The 16,215-nt window shown below is 46.8% G+C and overlaps 1 protein-coding gene across 1 annotated transcript; it reads left to right on the forward strand.

Moving 5' to 3' along the window:
* Window positions 1-4,522: 4,522 nt before the first annotated feature.
* Window positions 4,523-8,433, forward strand: LOC148506265 (DNA-dependent metalloprotease SPRTN-like). Its single transcript, XM_088447022.1, has 5 exons — window positions 4,523-4,728; window positions 5,710-5,812; window positions 6,217-6,342; window positions 6,792-6,975; window positions 8,342-8,433. The coding sequence occupies exons 1-5, from the start codon at window positions 4,523-4,525 to the stop codon at window positions 8,431-8,433; spliced, it is 711 nt and encodes a 236-aa protein (XP_088303148.1).
* The last annotated feature ends 7,782 nt before the right edge of the window (window positions 8,434-16,215 follow it).

Raw genomic sequence — 16,215 nt, forward strand, 5'->3', positions numbered from 1 at the left:
TTAGCAACTGCAATGCCCTACACAGCCTGAGGCCTTATAGCGTGCGATGAAGTTAGCAATTCCTGAGTAAGATCAGATCTTGTGCAAGTGTGTGTGAGGCTGAGATGGTACCGATGTTTTCACAGTCTTGCTAAACTTTACGGATGTGTGGAAGGTAACGTGGGCGTCCTTATGTAGTGCTGCGGCGGCATTGCAATCGCAATGAATTAGCATACTATCGCAGTTGAACTGCATTTGTAATCGCTATTGCATTTGCAGTTGCGTTCCGTAGTGAATCAGGCCCTTATTTGTTAATCCTCAACCTTTCCATGACTGGTAGCTTGTGCTACAAATAATGACTACAATAATTTGTTCATTTTCTTTTTGAATGGCAGGAATGTATATATTTAAGTCCAACCAATCAGATTTCCTATCTATGTATATGTATATATATATATATATATATATATATCTCCAACCACCTTGTGTCTCTCCAGCACCCCAATGTCTCCCTAACTTCAGCCTCCTTGTTTTACTCCAGCCCCACTGTTTCTCCAGCTCCAGCCTCCTTTTGTCTTCCAGCCCTTGTGTCTCCCCAGCTCCAACCTTCCTGTGTCTTCCCAGTTCCAGTTTCGTCTTACGAGCCCCACATTGGATCCAACTTCCTTGCGTCTCTCCAGCCACAGTGTCTTCCCAGCCCCCTTCTGTCTCCAGTTCTGGGCCCCTACAGCCCTCCAACTCCAGACCAGCCACTTACCTTACTCTGCGTCAGTGGCATCCCCAATAGCTATGAGACATTCACTCCGGCATGTACCTATGAGGGGGAGAACACTTATATGATGCTGTAGACATCCAGGTTTCTATATAAAAGTTGCACACTGCAGCCCTATCTGGAGAGCTACTTGGCGGGATGGTATCCTACCTTATGGTGTGGCCTTACAGCGTGTGCAGGCTCAACCCTTGGCTGATCGATCTGCCACGTATATCAGTGATCAAAGCAGTCTGGAGAAGGCATGTTAACAACAAGCAGCTTGGCGAGTTGTGGCTGCAACTAAGTGTCCAGTCTGATTTGAACCATCAAAAGTGCAAGTAAGACACTTGGAACAAGAATACTGTTGAATGGGTGCGAACAACTGAGGCGCACTGCCCTTCTTCTACCTGCGGCCCATGGGCCGCACTCTAATTCTCACAAGTGTGGCGCATGTGACGTCACATGCTTCTCCGCAATATACAAGAAAAACTTTATTGCACCAGCCGCACTGCAGCGGCCAGTGCCGGAAGACGAAGAAGACCAGAGACAGGGCTCCTCGGACCGGGATCATGCCTCTCTCTAGAGACCAAATGGGGTACGCTGCCTGATCAGAGCTGACATCTGATCCCTGTAGCCGGCCCCGTAGGCAACGTGAACACTGTTGCCAACTCTGAAATGAGAAACAAGCAACTCTTGAGTGAAAAACAAGCCCAACCCAATCCGATAAAGCCCAAAACATAAGCCCAACGTAATATGGTGGTACTGGTGTGGGGGTAATTTAATGAAAACCACAAACTTTATTGTTTATTGTTCATTTTATTAAAATACATATAAATATTTGCAAAGCACGGCTTTTCCCTGCTCTACGAATAAACTCCACTGTACAAAGTAAAATGCAGGGCACTCGGGGCGTGATTCGGCATAGGACGGAGTTGCAAAGCCGCACACAAGCAGCTTTGTAATTCCGTCCTTGCTAAAATGCATATGCAGCAGAAGGTGCTGTAATCTCCTTGCTGCATCTGCAATCCCAGGATGCGAACGAGGTTGCAGTCTGGGATCACCATTGCAACCATCAATTGCGATGGTTGCACCTTTGGTCAGGCTGCGGTAGCTGAAGCTGGCCGTGTTCTGTCATCGTTCAAGGCCAGGAAGTCTGCGTCCATAGATGCAGATCCTAACCTTGCCACTCCTGGAAAACGGGGCTACATGCCCTCGTTTCCGGGAATGCAGAAAACAGGGGCAACATGCACCTGTTTCCAGGAACGTAGGCCGTCTCCGCCCCGCAAACTCCTATGCCTGTCAAACAGGCAAATGCATACAGGTGCCTGTGCGATATAGCAGGACCCATTCTGCACATGCGCAGAATGGGTCCTGTGCAGATTCCCAAGCAACTGGTGTGCACTGTTGAATCAGGCCCTCTGTGCGTGCTAAAGTACAGGATAAAAGAGTAATTTAAACAAAAACGTCAAATCAAAATAACTGACATATGGGAAAATGTAACTTCCATTGATCGTTTAAACGAGTCATTCTAGTTAACCAAATCTACATAACTACATATACAGAGATATATACATACAGACAGACAGCTAAACATAAATGGATTGGTGAACATTTGCTCACCTTAGTAGTGAGACCTGGCTATCAAGCCCAAAAACAAGCTACCTAAAAAAAAATAAGCCCCAAAACAAGCAACAAGCAACCATCCAAAAAAAACAAGCAACTGGGGAAAATAAACAAGCCCAATTCCGCTTGTTATAAGCGGACTTGGCAAATATGGTCCCAGCCAACACTGGGAGTCTGGATCTGTGAGTATTTCTGAGTGACTGCTTTTGCTGCAGCACCAGGGCTGAACACTGATTGGCTCTCACTGTCTCAGAGAGCCAATCATGACTAGCAGAGAGGGGAGGGACTGAGGGTCACATCGGAGGCAGTTAGGGACAGCCTCCAACGATCCCAGCAGCATGAGCCATGGAGATCATCACATGCAGAGACACAGCACACAGCAGCCATGGGAGGCATAGCTTTTGGTATTTAAAGAAAAGAAGCCACCATCGCAACACTATTGAATGATTACCATTCGATGGCAGCAAACATTGGAATGCTGCCATCGAATGGTGAAAATAACATTGCAAGGAAAACATTGATGGTCGGTAAACATCGACCAACGATGTCCATCCCTATCTAGCAGTCACTGAGAGCTCTGGGGTGGGGGCGGGGCCTCATAGTATGTCAGTCTAACAGTCACTGAGAGCTCTCAGGTGGGGGTGGGGCCAATATACTGTCTAATATATATATATATATATATATATATATATATATATACACACACACATACCACACATACCACAGAAGCCCCATAGGTTTGGGTGGGGGTGGGGCCTCACTGTACATCAGTCTAACACATACTTGCCTACTCTCCCGGGAGTCGCAGGAGGCTCAGGATTTTTCGGGGAACCCCCCGCACCCCCGAAAGAATAGGCAAATCTCCTGCATCCCGAGAAGCGGGCAGGATGGGAAGATATTCCAATCAATTTGTGGGTACGTAGGGAGGGGGCGGGGCTAAATGACGTGAATCGGTGCATTTAGCCCCTTCCCCCTCCTCACGGACCCGCGAATCAGGGGCTTTCCTATACAGGGTGCGGGCCTAATGATGGCTGTAGTCAGGCTCCTCCCCACGAAGATGACAGCAGCCAGGTCCCCTCCCGGGAAGGTGCAGCAAAAAGTCGGTAACTATGATCTAACAGTTACTGAGAGCTCTGGGGTGGGGGTGGGACCATTACACTGTCTAATATATATGTATGTATATATATATATATATATATATATATATACACACACCGCAGCGGCCCCATAGGTTTCTATTACATGGAGTTGGTTGGCTGCTGAAGCCTATGGACTTCTATGAGCATTCTTGACAAAGGACAATGGGCCTGATTCAGAGCCGGACGCAATTAGCACTCACTCGTTCAGAAAAAGGGGGTGGCTATTCAAATGAACCGTTCGCTCTTTGCGGTCTGTTCACGCCTCCATGTCTGAACGAGCGAACAAAACTTGAGGACGTTTATTTGAAAAATACGCCCCCTGGCCGCTCGCATCATAAGTCATGTCCGCTATTTATTAGATTAATTGAGTACATTGATCAGCGTATGAACTGCTCGCTATTCTTGTGGTTGGTTTTTCCTACCACTATATTGCGAGCAGTTTTGACTATAAAACAACCAGGTGACGTGGTCAATGACACTGCTGTTTTAATTATGCACACCCATAAAATGCCCGTTTTGACCTTTAAGCACGCCTGCGTTCTTAATTCCACTCCCCGTTTTCAAGCACCTTCCCCTGTTACCACCCACATACGCCTCATCCTGTCACTCAAAGTAGCAGGCATTCGCTATATAGCGAACAAACGTTTTTCGGCCGCACTGACTGGTTCGCGCATGCGTATTATAAACCGTACGCATGCGCAGAAGAGCGAACATCGCTCGGAACGAGCGTATTGTCGCTTACGAGCGGCTCTGAATCAGGCCCAATATTCTGCCTGAACCGTCGCTATTATTTTTGGTAATTATGCTTCAATAAACACTAGTGTAAGTTTAAATCTGCTTATGGAATGATGTAATACCAGGAGAGATAAACAAATGGATGGATGGATATTAGTAACATCCAAGCATCATGGAGCCAGCCATTGTGACCCGCACAAGCATCATAAACCCAGCCATTGTGACACGTGCACTGTGGCTTATATGCAAAGCACCTGACAGTTACTGAGCCATCAGTTCTAGGCAAAGGAGGAAGATGGAGGCCGATGATGGACTGAATGCGCTGGACTATACAGAGGAGATTTATGGAGGTGTTAGTGAGTCTTTATCGATAGTGGATGAGGCTTGGGAATCGATAGATCCCAACCCCGACATCCAGGAACTCTTTACAGAGTTCAATGACGCTTACTTCGGAGGGAAGTTGGCTGATGTACCCGTGGCGTGGAGCTCCAGGCTGAAGCTGTGAGTGTAGATACTGTCAGATCAGTTTATTATAAGATATTCCTATTTATTAACAGTTAACAGTTATTTATATAGTCCCCTATAAATAAATGTTACTAATGATTAATAATAATAATAAATAAAATATATATCTGTAAGTGGCTGCCTGGTACACATTACACATATAGGGCAGTGATGGACATCTTTATACTGTACATGTATGTGCGGCCCTCCAACCTACATAATAACTGATCAGTGGGGGTTTCATGTAAGATAAATAAGTGTCACGCGCTATATACTCAGGTTCTATGTGACTTCTGGGTGAGCAGAATTTTCTCCAGCCTGTGACAGTGAGGATGAGGCATGAAGAGGCACAGCACAATTCTGCAGAGGATTCCGGCTGTCAGTGTGTTGCGTTTGTCTAATTAATGGGTCTAGGGGCTCCGGGCCCCATGAGAACACTTTTCATATTGCAAAAACAAATGTATGCATTTATAATTTTCAGGAGAACCAAAACAAGTGCTTCTGCTTTTCCCGCCTTTGGGCTGCCATCAGTCACATCCAATGGCGGAGTTTACCACAGCTCCCCCCAGTAAAATCCACTACCTCAGTGATCAGCAGAGCGTGTGCTTCCAGTGGGTGCCTTTCGGTCAGCCCAACATGGCTTCTAGGAGCTGCAGCCTATGCAGTCCCTAGAAGCCATCATTTTGTGCATGTGCCAGTCCTGGTGCCTACCAGCTCCATTGAGCAGGCGCCGGGACCCGGCTGGGCAGAACTACTGCCTTCTCCTCTCCTCCTGCAGTAGAGTTAATGGGGGCAAAGGCAGCAACAGCCCCCCTCATCCAAGAGGGGGGGCTGTTGCTATGTGGGGTGTGTATAACTATCGTATTTATATAGCCACTAATGTTAGCGTCTTCTCTCAATTGTCATCTCTCACCTCCTCGTATGTAATTGTATCAGACCATGGATATTACTCATGTGCGATTTGTGTTCTCTCCCCAGAATGGCCGGATACTGCCGCCAGGGAAAGGAGTTTGGAGGAATCTGCTTAATTAGGCTGAGCAAACCGATCCTGGAGCAGCTGCCCAGGAGGAAACTAGTAGAGGTACTATAGGTTGTGTTTTCAGAGGGGATAAATATTTAGGGATCCCACCATTTCACAGAAATTAGGGTGTGATGACCCTCTGACCTCCCCATATGTCCCCCCCATGTCCCACCCACACCACCATCCATGCCCCCCCCTTACCATGCACAGGGGGTCAAAGTAATTTACAACACTGAGACTAATGAAGTATTGGAATGAGATAATGGGGAGAAGGGACATTTTTCAGTATATACAAAATTTTAAGTTTTCACCAATTATTTAATAGTACATAGTACAGTGTTTGTCTCTTTCGATCTGGTGTAACTCACATCTGGAAACAAACTTCAATCGTTTTTAACAAACAAAGAGTATGTAATGTCTGCGTCATTCCTACTATAACAGGCCCATTATTTGGTGTATTGCAGAGCTTATTGCATGAGATGATCCATGCCTTCCTGTATGTGTCCCAAATAAGGGACACGTCCCATCATGGAGAGGAATTTGTGAGAGAGATGGAGCGTATAAACAACCTGACTGGTGCTAACATAACTGTAAGTATATAGTCAGTCATTAAGGGTTCATGTATGTGGGAGGAGCGGGGAGGCTATACACCAGCCAGCTATATGTGGTGAGACATTGGCAGGAGTCCTGGTGACCCTTAGGCCTGGCACACACGTTACCATAAGGTTACATACCAGCCAGCTATATGTGGTGAGACATTGGCAGGAATCCTGGAGACTAGTGGGCTTATATATAGTCACATACATAGCGTTCCCTTAGGCCTGGCACACACGTTACCATAAGGCTACATACCCCTTTAGAAAGTTCATTTGCCCATTCTTATATTATACTGCATAATGTTATCCTGTATTATTCTGCGTATCCCTATCATGTATGTAATTATGTACAGGACAGGAGACTTTAGAGTGTTTTCATGCAATCAGTGAAATGCTGTCGCCATTTGTATCTATAATTTGTTTTAATTCTACTATGTGATTAGATCTACCATGACTTCTATGCAGAAGAAGAGGCACTGAAGAAACACTGGTGGCAGTGCATGCGATGCCGGCTCTACTTAAAGCGGATGAATAACCGTCCGCCATCTACTAGGGCAAGATGGTGGTCAGTGCACGAACAGCTGTGCGGGGGAGAAATCCGCAAAGTGAGGGAGCCCCATCGCCAAGGTAAGAAACATAATGACTCTTCTGGGGCTCAGAGTTCTCTCTCTGTACTCACCTAAGTGTGACTATATGCCGCAATATCCTGATACATTGCCTGGGGGAAGGAAATCCAAATAATGCACATAGGCCCCAATCATGACAGGAGCCACATTGTACAGATCACACCACTGACGATGGGCGAGTGACGGTTTGGGGGCAGGCGGCATATGCCCATGCTTGGTGTGTGCAACCCTCACAGTCAGACACCAGTGCCCTGAATACATGATTATATGTAACATATCCTCAGGGGTGTATCTAGGGATCCAGGCGCCCCTGGCAATGTAATGGACTGGAGTCCCCCCCATGCAGTGCCCCCAGTAGTAACCCTCCAGTAGCAATCCCCCTATGCTGCATTGCCCCCATTAGTAGCCCCCCCTGTACAGTGCCACCAGTAGTGGCCTCCCCCAAATTACCAGTAGTGGCCACCACTATACAGTGCCCCCAGTAGTGGCCACCCCTATACAGTGCCCCCTGTAGTGGCCATCCCCCTAAATTGTACCCAGTAGTGGCCACCCATATACAGAGCCCCAGTAGCAGGCACCCCCCCATAAAGTGCCCCAGTAGCGGCCACCCCCTATTTCAGTGCCCCCAGTAGTGGCCATCCCCCTAAATTGCCCCCAGTAGTGGCCTCCCCTATAGAGTGCCCCCAGTAGTGGCCATCCCTATACAGAGTCCCCTGTAGTGGGCACCCCGCCACAAATTGCCCCCAGTAGCGGCCACCCCCTATTTCAGAGCCCCCCCTACACACACACACAAAGCAAAAAAAAAAAACTTACCTGATCCTCGCTCCTGACACGACCGCCGCTGTCTGCTCAGTCCCACCCGCTCTTCTCCTGCATGGGAGAGACATCATACGTCATGACGTCTCCCATCACATGCTGCAGAGGGAGCCGGAAGACAGAGCTCATTAGTGAGATCCAGCCGGCTCCCTCCCTCCCTCCGCAGCAGCTAATGAGAGTCTGTCTGACTCTCATTAGCTGGCTGCTATTACAAACACACAGCCGCCGCTGGCAACTGTGTATTTGTAAACTGTGTAGGGCAGACCGCTCTCACTGCGGTTTGCCCTACACTTGTGGGGCCGAGGGACTTGTCCACCCCTTGGCTACTGTTGGCACTGCCGGGTGGCGCCCCCCCTTTGGTTGGCGCCCCTGGCGAGTGCCATCCTGGCCAATGGGTAGATACGCCCCTGCATATCCTGTCCTGTAATATATCACCTTATATGTGCTGAGAAGTGATAAAGTCCTGTGATGTACCCGTTAACTGTAAACATAGGAAGATCACCTTGCACAATGCACTTGCTATGTCTCTAATTGATACTTGTGTATTATAGGAAGGAGGAGGCCGAGGACCACTACTGATGCACCTCGTGACGAGACCTCTCACACACCAGCAAAGAGAGCGAGGAAGGGAGATGCCATATAAGACACTGGCGGCCGCCCTCATTGTGCCTGTCACACGTCGGGATCTTAGCCCTCATTAGCGGGTCCAGCGAGAGACATATCACCATCCATATTCCTTCTGGTCGTGCTTGGTGCTCCTGAGACCCTGGCTGGCACATCTCCACATAAATACCATCTGGTAGTACCCGCGACAGTGGAGGATGTTCGCTGCCATCTTGGATTAATTCATGAGACTACATCAGCCTACCAGATTCCTGCAGTCACGCTCACATGACCTGTCTAACCAATAGGCTCTGGGAGCGTCCTATTTAAACCTCCACTACTGGCATGAACAGCACTCCTCCCTGACATCAGTATCCTGGTTGCAGCGGCTCCCAGCTCCTGTCACCTGCAATTACCAGGGTATTCTGTGCCCAATATCTGCAGTTTTCAAGTGCTGTCAACTAGTGCTTCTGCCTACACATCTCTGCATTCAGGTGAACTCTGCAGCTGGCTACCATCAGCATCCAGCATTTACATGTGAGCATCCTGTACTCACAGTGTATATGTCCTGCATGGTACCAGTCCCCAGCTGCCTGCTTTGTCAGTATTCTCTGCATCTGCTTCAGTCCACATTTTACCAACAGGGCTGCCCTGCATTTGCACCTATATCAGCTGGCATCCTACCTGCACCTGTGTCCACCATCTGTTCCTGGGAACACGCAGCATTCTATGTGTCTACACCACCTACAGGCTGCCAACAGTACTACAGCCACCCTAAGGCCTGCCCTAATCAAAGACTGTATTCACACTGCTTTCTGCACTTTATTCAGTCCACCTATAGACACAGTGTGCCAGTCAGGGGCTTGCATTCATGATCAAACTGTGCCCACATCGTGTACAGAGGCAGGATGCCAATCACCTTACACCTGTGGCACCTTTTCTAAAAAGGCGCCAGAAAGACCTCTGTTTTCTGCAGCATCAGCAGCTGCACCCGGATCCCTACAATGTCGTGCACAAGCTGCCTGCTGAGGAAACACTGACTGTTAGAGGCCAGGGACGGACTGGGAACTGAAAGTGGCCCTGGAAAAAACACCATTAGCCTTGACATGTATCAGCTACAGTACCTGCCTATTATGCTAAATAAAGTCATAATGTGCTGTATCTACACAACTAATTAGTGATTGCATGAGTGTTATATCTCTGATACATCTTTACTACAAATACTCACGGTCCCACATAATTAAGTATTCAACTCGCTGTGACTTGCGGCGATGAAAACTTAAATACTGGAGCAAATCAATAATGTACATAAATACAAAGAACATACCAGTGACCACCATAGAGTACGTTGACCATCTCAGAACAGGGACTGGTAGTGGGCGATGGGAATTATTGCGGGTGAGGCACAATGCCAGGGATTGATAATAGGTGATGGGAATTATAGCAGACAAGGTGCAGTGCCAGGGAGTGGTAGTGGGTGATGGGAATTATAGTGGGTAAGGCACAATTCCAGGGAGTGGTAGTGGGTGATGGGAATTATAGTGGTTAAGGTGCAGTGCCAGGGAATGATAGTGGGCGACAGGATTTATAGTGGGTGAGGTGCAGTGCCAGTGAGGCGTACTGGGTGAAGGGAATTATAGCAGGTAAGCTGCAGTGCCAGGGAATGGTAGTGGGTGATGTGAATTATAGCAGATAAAGTGCAGTGCCAGGGAATGATAGTGGGCGACAGGATTTATAGTGGGTGAGGTGCAGTGGTAGTGGGTGATGGGGATTATACCAGGTAAGGTGCAGTGCCATTGAGTGGTAGTGGGTGATAGGAATTATAGTGGGTAAGGTGCAGTGCCAGTGAGTGGTACTGTGTGATGGGAATTATAGTGGGTGAGGTGCAGTGCCAGGGAGTAGTAGTGGGTGATGGGAATTATAGCAGGTAAGGTGCAGTGCCAGGGAATGATAGTGGGTGACAGGATTTATGGTGGGTGAGGTGCACTGCCAGGGAGTGGTAGTGGGTGATGGGAATTATAGCAGGTAAGGTACAGTGCCAGGGAGTGGTAGTGGGTGATGGGAATTATAGCAGGTAAGGTGCAGTGCCAGGGAGTGGTACTGGGTGATGGGAATTACATCGGGTAAGGTGTAGTGCCAGGGAGTGGTACTGGGTGATGGAAATGATAGCGGGTAAAGTGCAGTGCCAGGGAGTGGTACTCGGTGATGGGAATTATAGCAGGTAAGGTGCAGTGCCAGGGAGTGGTACTGGGTGATGGGAATTATAGTGGGTAAGGTGCAGTGCCAGGGAGTGGTTGTGGATGATGGGAAATATAGTGGGTCAGGTGCAGTCAGGGAGTGGTAGCAGGTGATGGGAATTATAGAGGGTAAGGTGCAGTGCCAGGGATTGGTAGTGGGTGATAGGAATTATAGCAGGTGAGGTGCAGCGCCAGGGAGTGGTAGTGGGTGATGGGAATTATAGCGGGTAAGGTGCAGTGCCAGAGACGCAGCTGATACTGTGGAGACATACATGCTACAGGGGATATACTATATACATGCTACAGGGGATATACTATATACATGATACTATAGTGAGTGCATCTGTCCTATCACTTTCCAGCTACTGGCGAGAGCCCGAGTGGAGGGAACTTGTCCTGTTAGCAGGCGACCATCATCTCCTTTTATAAGGACAAAGTAAATTTGATCATTGGATGTCATCAAATAAAAACATTTATGATGAACAGCAAAATAAACTCCATTTACATCACTAGTATAAAGAGCCATTAAACTGAGAATATAACTTAATGTAGAAACTGAATGGTATAAAAGATGCAACAGGAAAGTATGCCTGGGAAATCTGGGAACCCCACAGGATTCGCCATCATTGGATTGTTAATCCCATTGCTAAATTCTAAAGGAGCAAAACAAATGAGATAAAAAGACTCTTACAATGCGCTGACAAAATGAGACTGAATATTGCGCAGCTGATTGGGTGTGACTATCACGGTCAGGGTGTAGTTCCAGCTTCACCACTCTGCGCACCTGGCTGGGCCGTGAGACTCGATTAAGAGATTTTGGTCATATGATGCACAGCATTTCTCTCCTTTTTAGGCTTAATTTCATAGATCTTAAAGGCCTGTACTAATATAGCGCACACAGCAATTAAATCGATCCGACATTGTGTACGATTTCCCTTGAAATTCCTCCCCGGCAGCTCTGCACACGATTTGGTGTTTAAAGTGTCCAATTTACAAACGATGTATCGTGCATACAGACTTTTTCCAGTGCATTTGTGTCCCAGATTGGCAGAGCTGCCCTACAGCATGGCAGAACTGACGATGCGATGTGTGACCAGCGGGGAAGTGTATCGCATCGTGATCGTGAGTGGGGACTCACGATTTGGGCATTTTTTACACGATTTGTCATTCCAATACATCGGAATCGGCCCAAGGTCCCTATATTCTATATAACTTGCGCTGCATTTTCAAAACACCAAAAGTAGGTATGCCAGGCATTGAGACCTGTTAGCCGTGGGGGTTAGGGACTCCCAGGGGAACTTATGGTTAGCCCCCCCCCGGGAGGGTTGGTTAGGTTTAGGCACTAGGGGGGGGCTAGTGTATTGGAAACCATTGCATCAAGTGTTTAAACTGACATTTGGCTCATTGTAATGAACATTTTAATGAGTTTTTACAGAAGATGGCAAATGTAGCGTTTCGGCCAGGAAGTGAGCATTACTAAGATTGTAGGCAGGAAGCATCAGTGCATTTTATATGGCGGCGTTAATTATGCCGTTATGCATGAAGATTTGTAGTGCGTCCCGCCATGTATCTGCATTAGCGCTGAGAGGCTCTTCCCCACATTATCCAAATGAACACACACACCATGCAAATGACACACAGCAACGCACAAACACAAGTAAAATACGCTCTGTACCAAATGCCAGTGGTGACCAACCGTCAGTAAATTTGCTGACACAATAAAGGAATGTAGCTTACTGTATACCTAAGAATATTTAGGAGACCCTACTGTCAGCCCCTGGGCTCCTTTTAGCCCATAATACTGCAATTTTCACTTGGTACAAAATAAAAAACAAATGTCAAAAAAGTAACAAATAAGTAAATATTCAAGGAATGGTAAACCTGAAAACATGTCCCTGCTCAAAGACACCTGATATTTGTGGGTGCATATACACTTTACTAACTGGCTGCAAACACATACTGCAACAACATACACACTGTATATGTATAACAATTAGAAACATAATATACAGCTATACTCAGTGCACAGTACTGATAGAAAGAGCTCCAGCAAAGCTTCACATACATGTATTGCATGCAATATAACCTAATAGACAACATGCATAACTCACCCTGTCCCTGCTGCTATGCTATGTAGATCAGGAGTCATGGAACTTTTTTACCTTTTACCCCAAAATATATTTAGATACGCCGACGTTACCCCCTTGATTTGAAAGGAAGGAAATCCTATAGTAGTGCCCCCATAGATATTTCCCTGTAGCAGTGCCCCCATAGTTATGCCCCTGTAGCAGTGCACCTGTAGCAGTGACCTCATATAGTTATGCCCCTGTAGCAGTGCCCCCATAGTTATGCCCCTGTAGCAGTGCCCCCATAGTTACAGTCAGGTGCATAAATATTGGGACATTGACAGAATTTTCATATTTTGGCCTCTATTCACCACCACAATGGCGTTGAAATGAAACAAACAAGATGTGCTTTAACTGCAGACTTTCAGATTTCATTTGAGGGTAATTACATCCAAATCAGGTGAATGGTGTAGGAATTACAACGGTTTCTATATGTGCCTCCCACTTTTTAAGGGGCCAAAAGTAATGGGACTATCAACTCAAAAGCTATTTCGTGGACAGGTGTGGGCTATTCCCTCGTTATTTCATTATCAATTGAGCAGGTAAAGGTCTGGAGTTGATTCTAGGTGTGACATTTGCATTTGGAATCAGTTGCTGTCGACTCTCAATATGAGATCCAAAGAGCTGTCACTATCAGTGAAGCAAGCCATCATTAGGCTGAAAAATCAAAACAAACCCATCAGAGAGATAGCAGAAACATTAGGTGTGGCCAAATCAACTGTTTGGAACATTCTTAAAAAGAAAGAATGCACCGGAGAGCTCAGCACCACCAATAGACCCGGAAGACCATGTAAAACAACTGTGGTGGATGACAGAAGAATTATTTCCCTGGTGAAGAAAAACACCTTCACAACAGTTGGCCAAATCAAGAACACTCTCCAGGAGGTATGTGTATATGTGTCAAAGTCAACAATCAAGAGAAGACTTCACAAGAGTGAATATAGAGGGTTCACCACAAGATGTAAACCATTGGTGAGCCTCAAAAACAGGAAGACCAGATTAGAGTTTGCCAAACAACATCTAAAAAAGCCATTAGAGTTCTGGAACAACATCCTATGGACAGATGAGACAAAGATTAACTTGTACCAGAGTGATGGGAAGAGAAGAGTATGGAGAAGGAAAGGAACTGCTCATGATCCAAAACATACCACCTCATCAGTGAAGCAGGGTGGTGGTAGTGTCATGGCGTGGGGATGTATGGCTGCCAATGGAACTGGTTCCCTTGTATTTATTGATGATGTAACTGACAAAAGCAGCAGAATGAATTCTAAAGTGTTTCGGGCAATATTATATGCTCATATTCAGTCAAATGCTTCAGAACTCATTGGACGGCGCTTCACAGTGCAGATGGACAATGACCCAAAGCATACTGCAAAAGCAACCAAAGAGTTTTTTAAGGCTAAAAAGTGGAATGTTATGCAATGGCCAAGTCAATCCCCTGACCTGAATCTGATTGAGCATGCATTTCACTGGATGAAGACAAAACTGAAGGGAAAATGTCCCAAGAACAAGCAGGAACGGAAGACATTAGCAGTAGAGGCCTGGCAGAGCATTACCAGGGATGAAACCCAGCGTCTGGTGATGTCTATGCATTCCAGACTTCAGGCTGTAACTGCCTGCAAAGGATTGGCAACAAAGTATTAAAAAGTGAAAATTAGATTTAGGATTGTTTAGTTTGTCCCATTACTTTTGGCCCCTTAAAAAGTGGGAGGCACATATAGAAACCATTGTAATTTCTAAACTGTTCACCTGATTTGGATGTAATTACCCTCAAATTAAATCTGAAAGTCTGAAGTTAAAGCACATCTTTTTTGTTTCATTTCAAAGCCATTGTGGTGGTGAATAGATGCCAAAATATGAAAATTCTGTCAATGTCCTAATATTTATGCACCTGACTGTATGCCCCTGTAGCAGTGCCCTCATAGGTATTTCCCTGTAGCAGTGCCACCATAGTTATGCCCCTGTAGCAGTGCTCCCATAGTTATGCCCCTGTAGTAGTGCCCTCATAGTTATGCCCCTGTAGCAGTGCCCCCATAGTTATGCCCCTGTAGCAGTGCCCTCATAGTTATGCCCCTGTAGCAGTGCCCCCATAGTTATGCCTATGTAGCAGTGCCCTCATAGTTATGCCCCTGTAGCAGTGCCCTCAGTTATGCCCCTGTAGTAGTGCCCCCATAGTTAAGCCCCTGTAGCAGTGCCCTCAGTTATGCCCCTGTAGTAGTGCCCCCATAGTTATGCCCCTGTAGCAGTGCCCCCATAGTTATGCCCCTGTAGTGCCGCTTGTACAAAAAGAAAAAATCACTTACCTTAATCCCCGCCCCTGCATCCGCCGCCGTCCTGTCCGCCCGGCTGCTCCTCGGAACTATGGGAGAGAGTGCGCATGGAGAGAGCCGGAAGCTGGAGTTCAGAAGAAAACTCCAGCCTCCGGCTAACACAGCGCTGCAGGGAGGGAGCCGGGCGCCCGCTGGTAATAAAAATAGTTATGGGTTTCGCGCTATAGAGTAGTACCTCTAGCGGCTGAGCACCAAGAAGGTAACCCCACCTTCTTTAATAGATTAATAATAGTAGTACGATATGGTGTCTGCGCTCTGAGGTGCTTATTATGTCATGTGTTGTTATTAAACTTCGGGGTGTTTATGGGATATATCTGTTGTAATCCGTGAGTGGGTTGTAGATGTTAGCAATGTCTGTGTTTGATTTGAGGGCTCCCCAAATTCAAGACTTTACTTGGAATGTCCTGGTGTAATCCACCTCATGGAAGCTGTAGGGTGGTAGTTCTTAAAAACAGCAATCCTGGTGGTGTTTACTGGTGGGCAAAAACTTTGGGTGGAATTTTCATCTGTGTATATACAAAGTTACTGTGAAGTTGTTGTAATAATTATTTTGAAGTTCTTAAAATAATAGTTGACGTGTATGCGGTAGATGTAACCTCCCCTCTCCAAATGGTCTCTGTCCTGGATAACAGCCACTCCACCTCAGGAATTCACAAAAAGACACAAACGCAGTATCAGGTGCTGGTGGGCACTATGTTGCAGAGGTAAGTGAATATAGGGACTTACCTGGGTCCCGACGTACTCCTGCTGGTCCACCAGGTGTACCTCCTTCCGCGTAGTGAGAAAGTGATGGGTGTAAAGGGCAAAAAGTTGCTAGCCAATGTGTATGGACAGATCACTAGATATATGGATAGGGGGTAAAAAATCGAATTTATTAATCTGCACCTAGCCCAATTGGGCAACAATCGGTGTCAGATAGTAAAATGACATTACACTGGAGAAAATCAGAACATGTAATGCATATGGTCTAGGATTAAAGTCAAAAGCATATCAATCAGTAATGACCCAACGCGTTTCTTCCCATGTGGGGACTTTTTCAAGGGTGGTAATAACATCTCAGCGGGTGTCCGGCTAACAGCCTCCCTGCGGCGCCGGGCTAGAGGTCACTGACGCCGGGTGCAGCGGGTGC

This window comes from Taudactylus pleione, unplaced genomic scaffold (assembly GCF_031769625.1).
Source record: "Taudactylus pleione unplaced genomic scaffold, aTauple2 ptg000411l, whole genome shotgun sequence".
Lineage (NCBI taxonomy): Eukaryota > Metazoa > Chordata > Amphibia > Anura > Myobatrachidae > Taudactylus > Taudactylus pleione.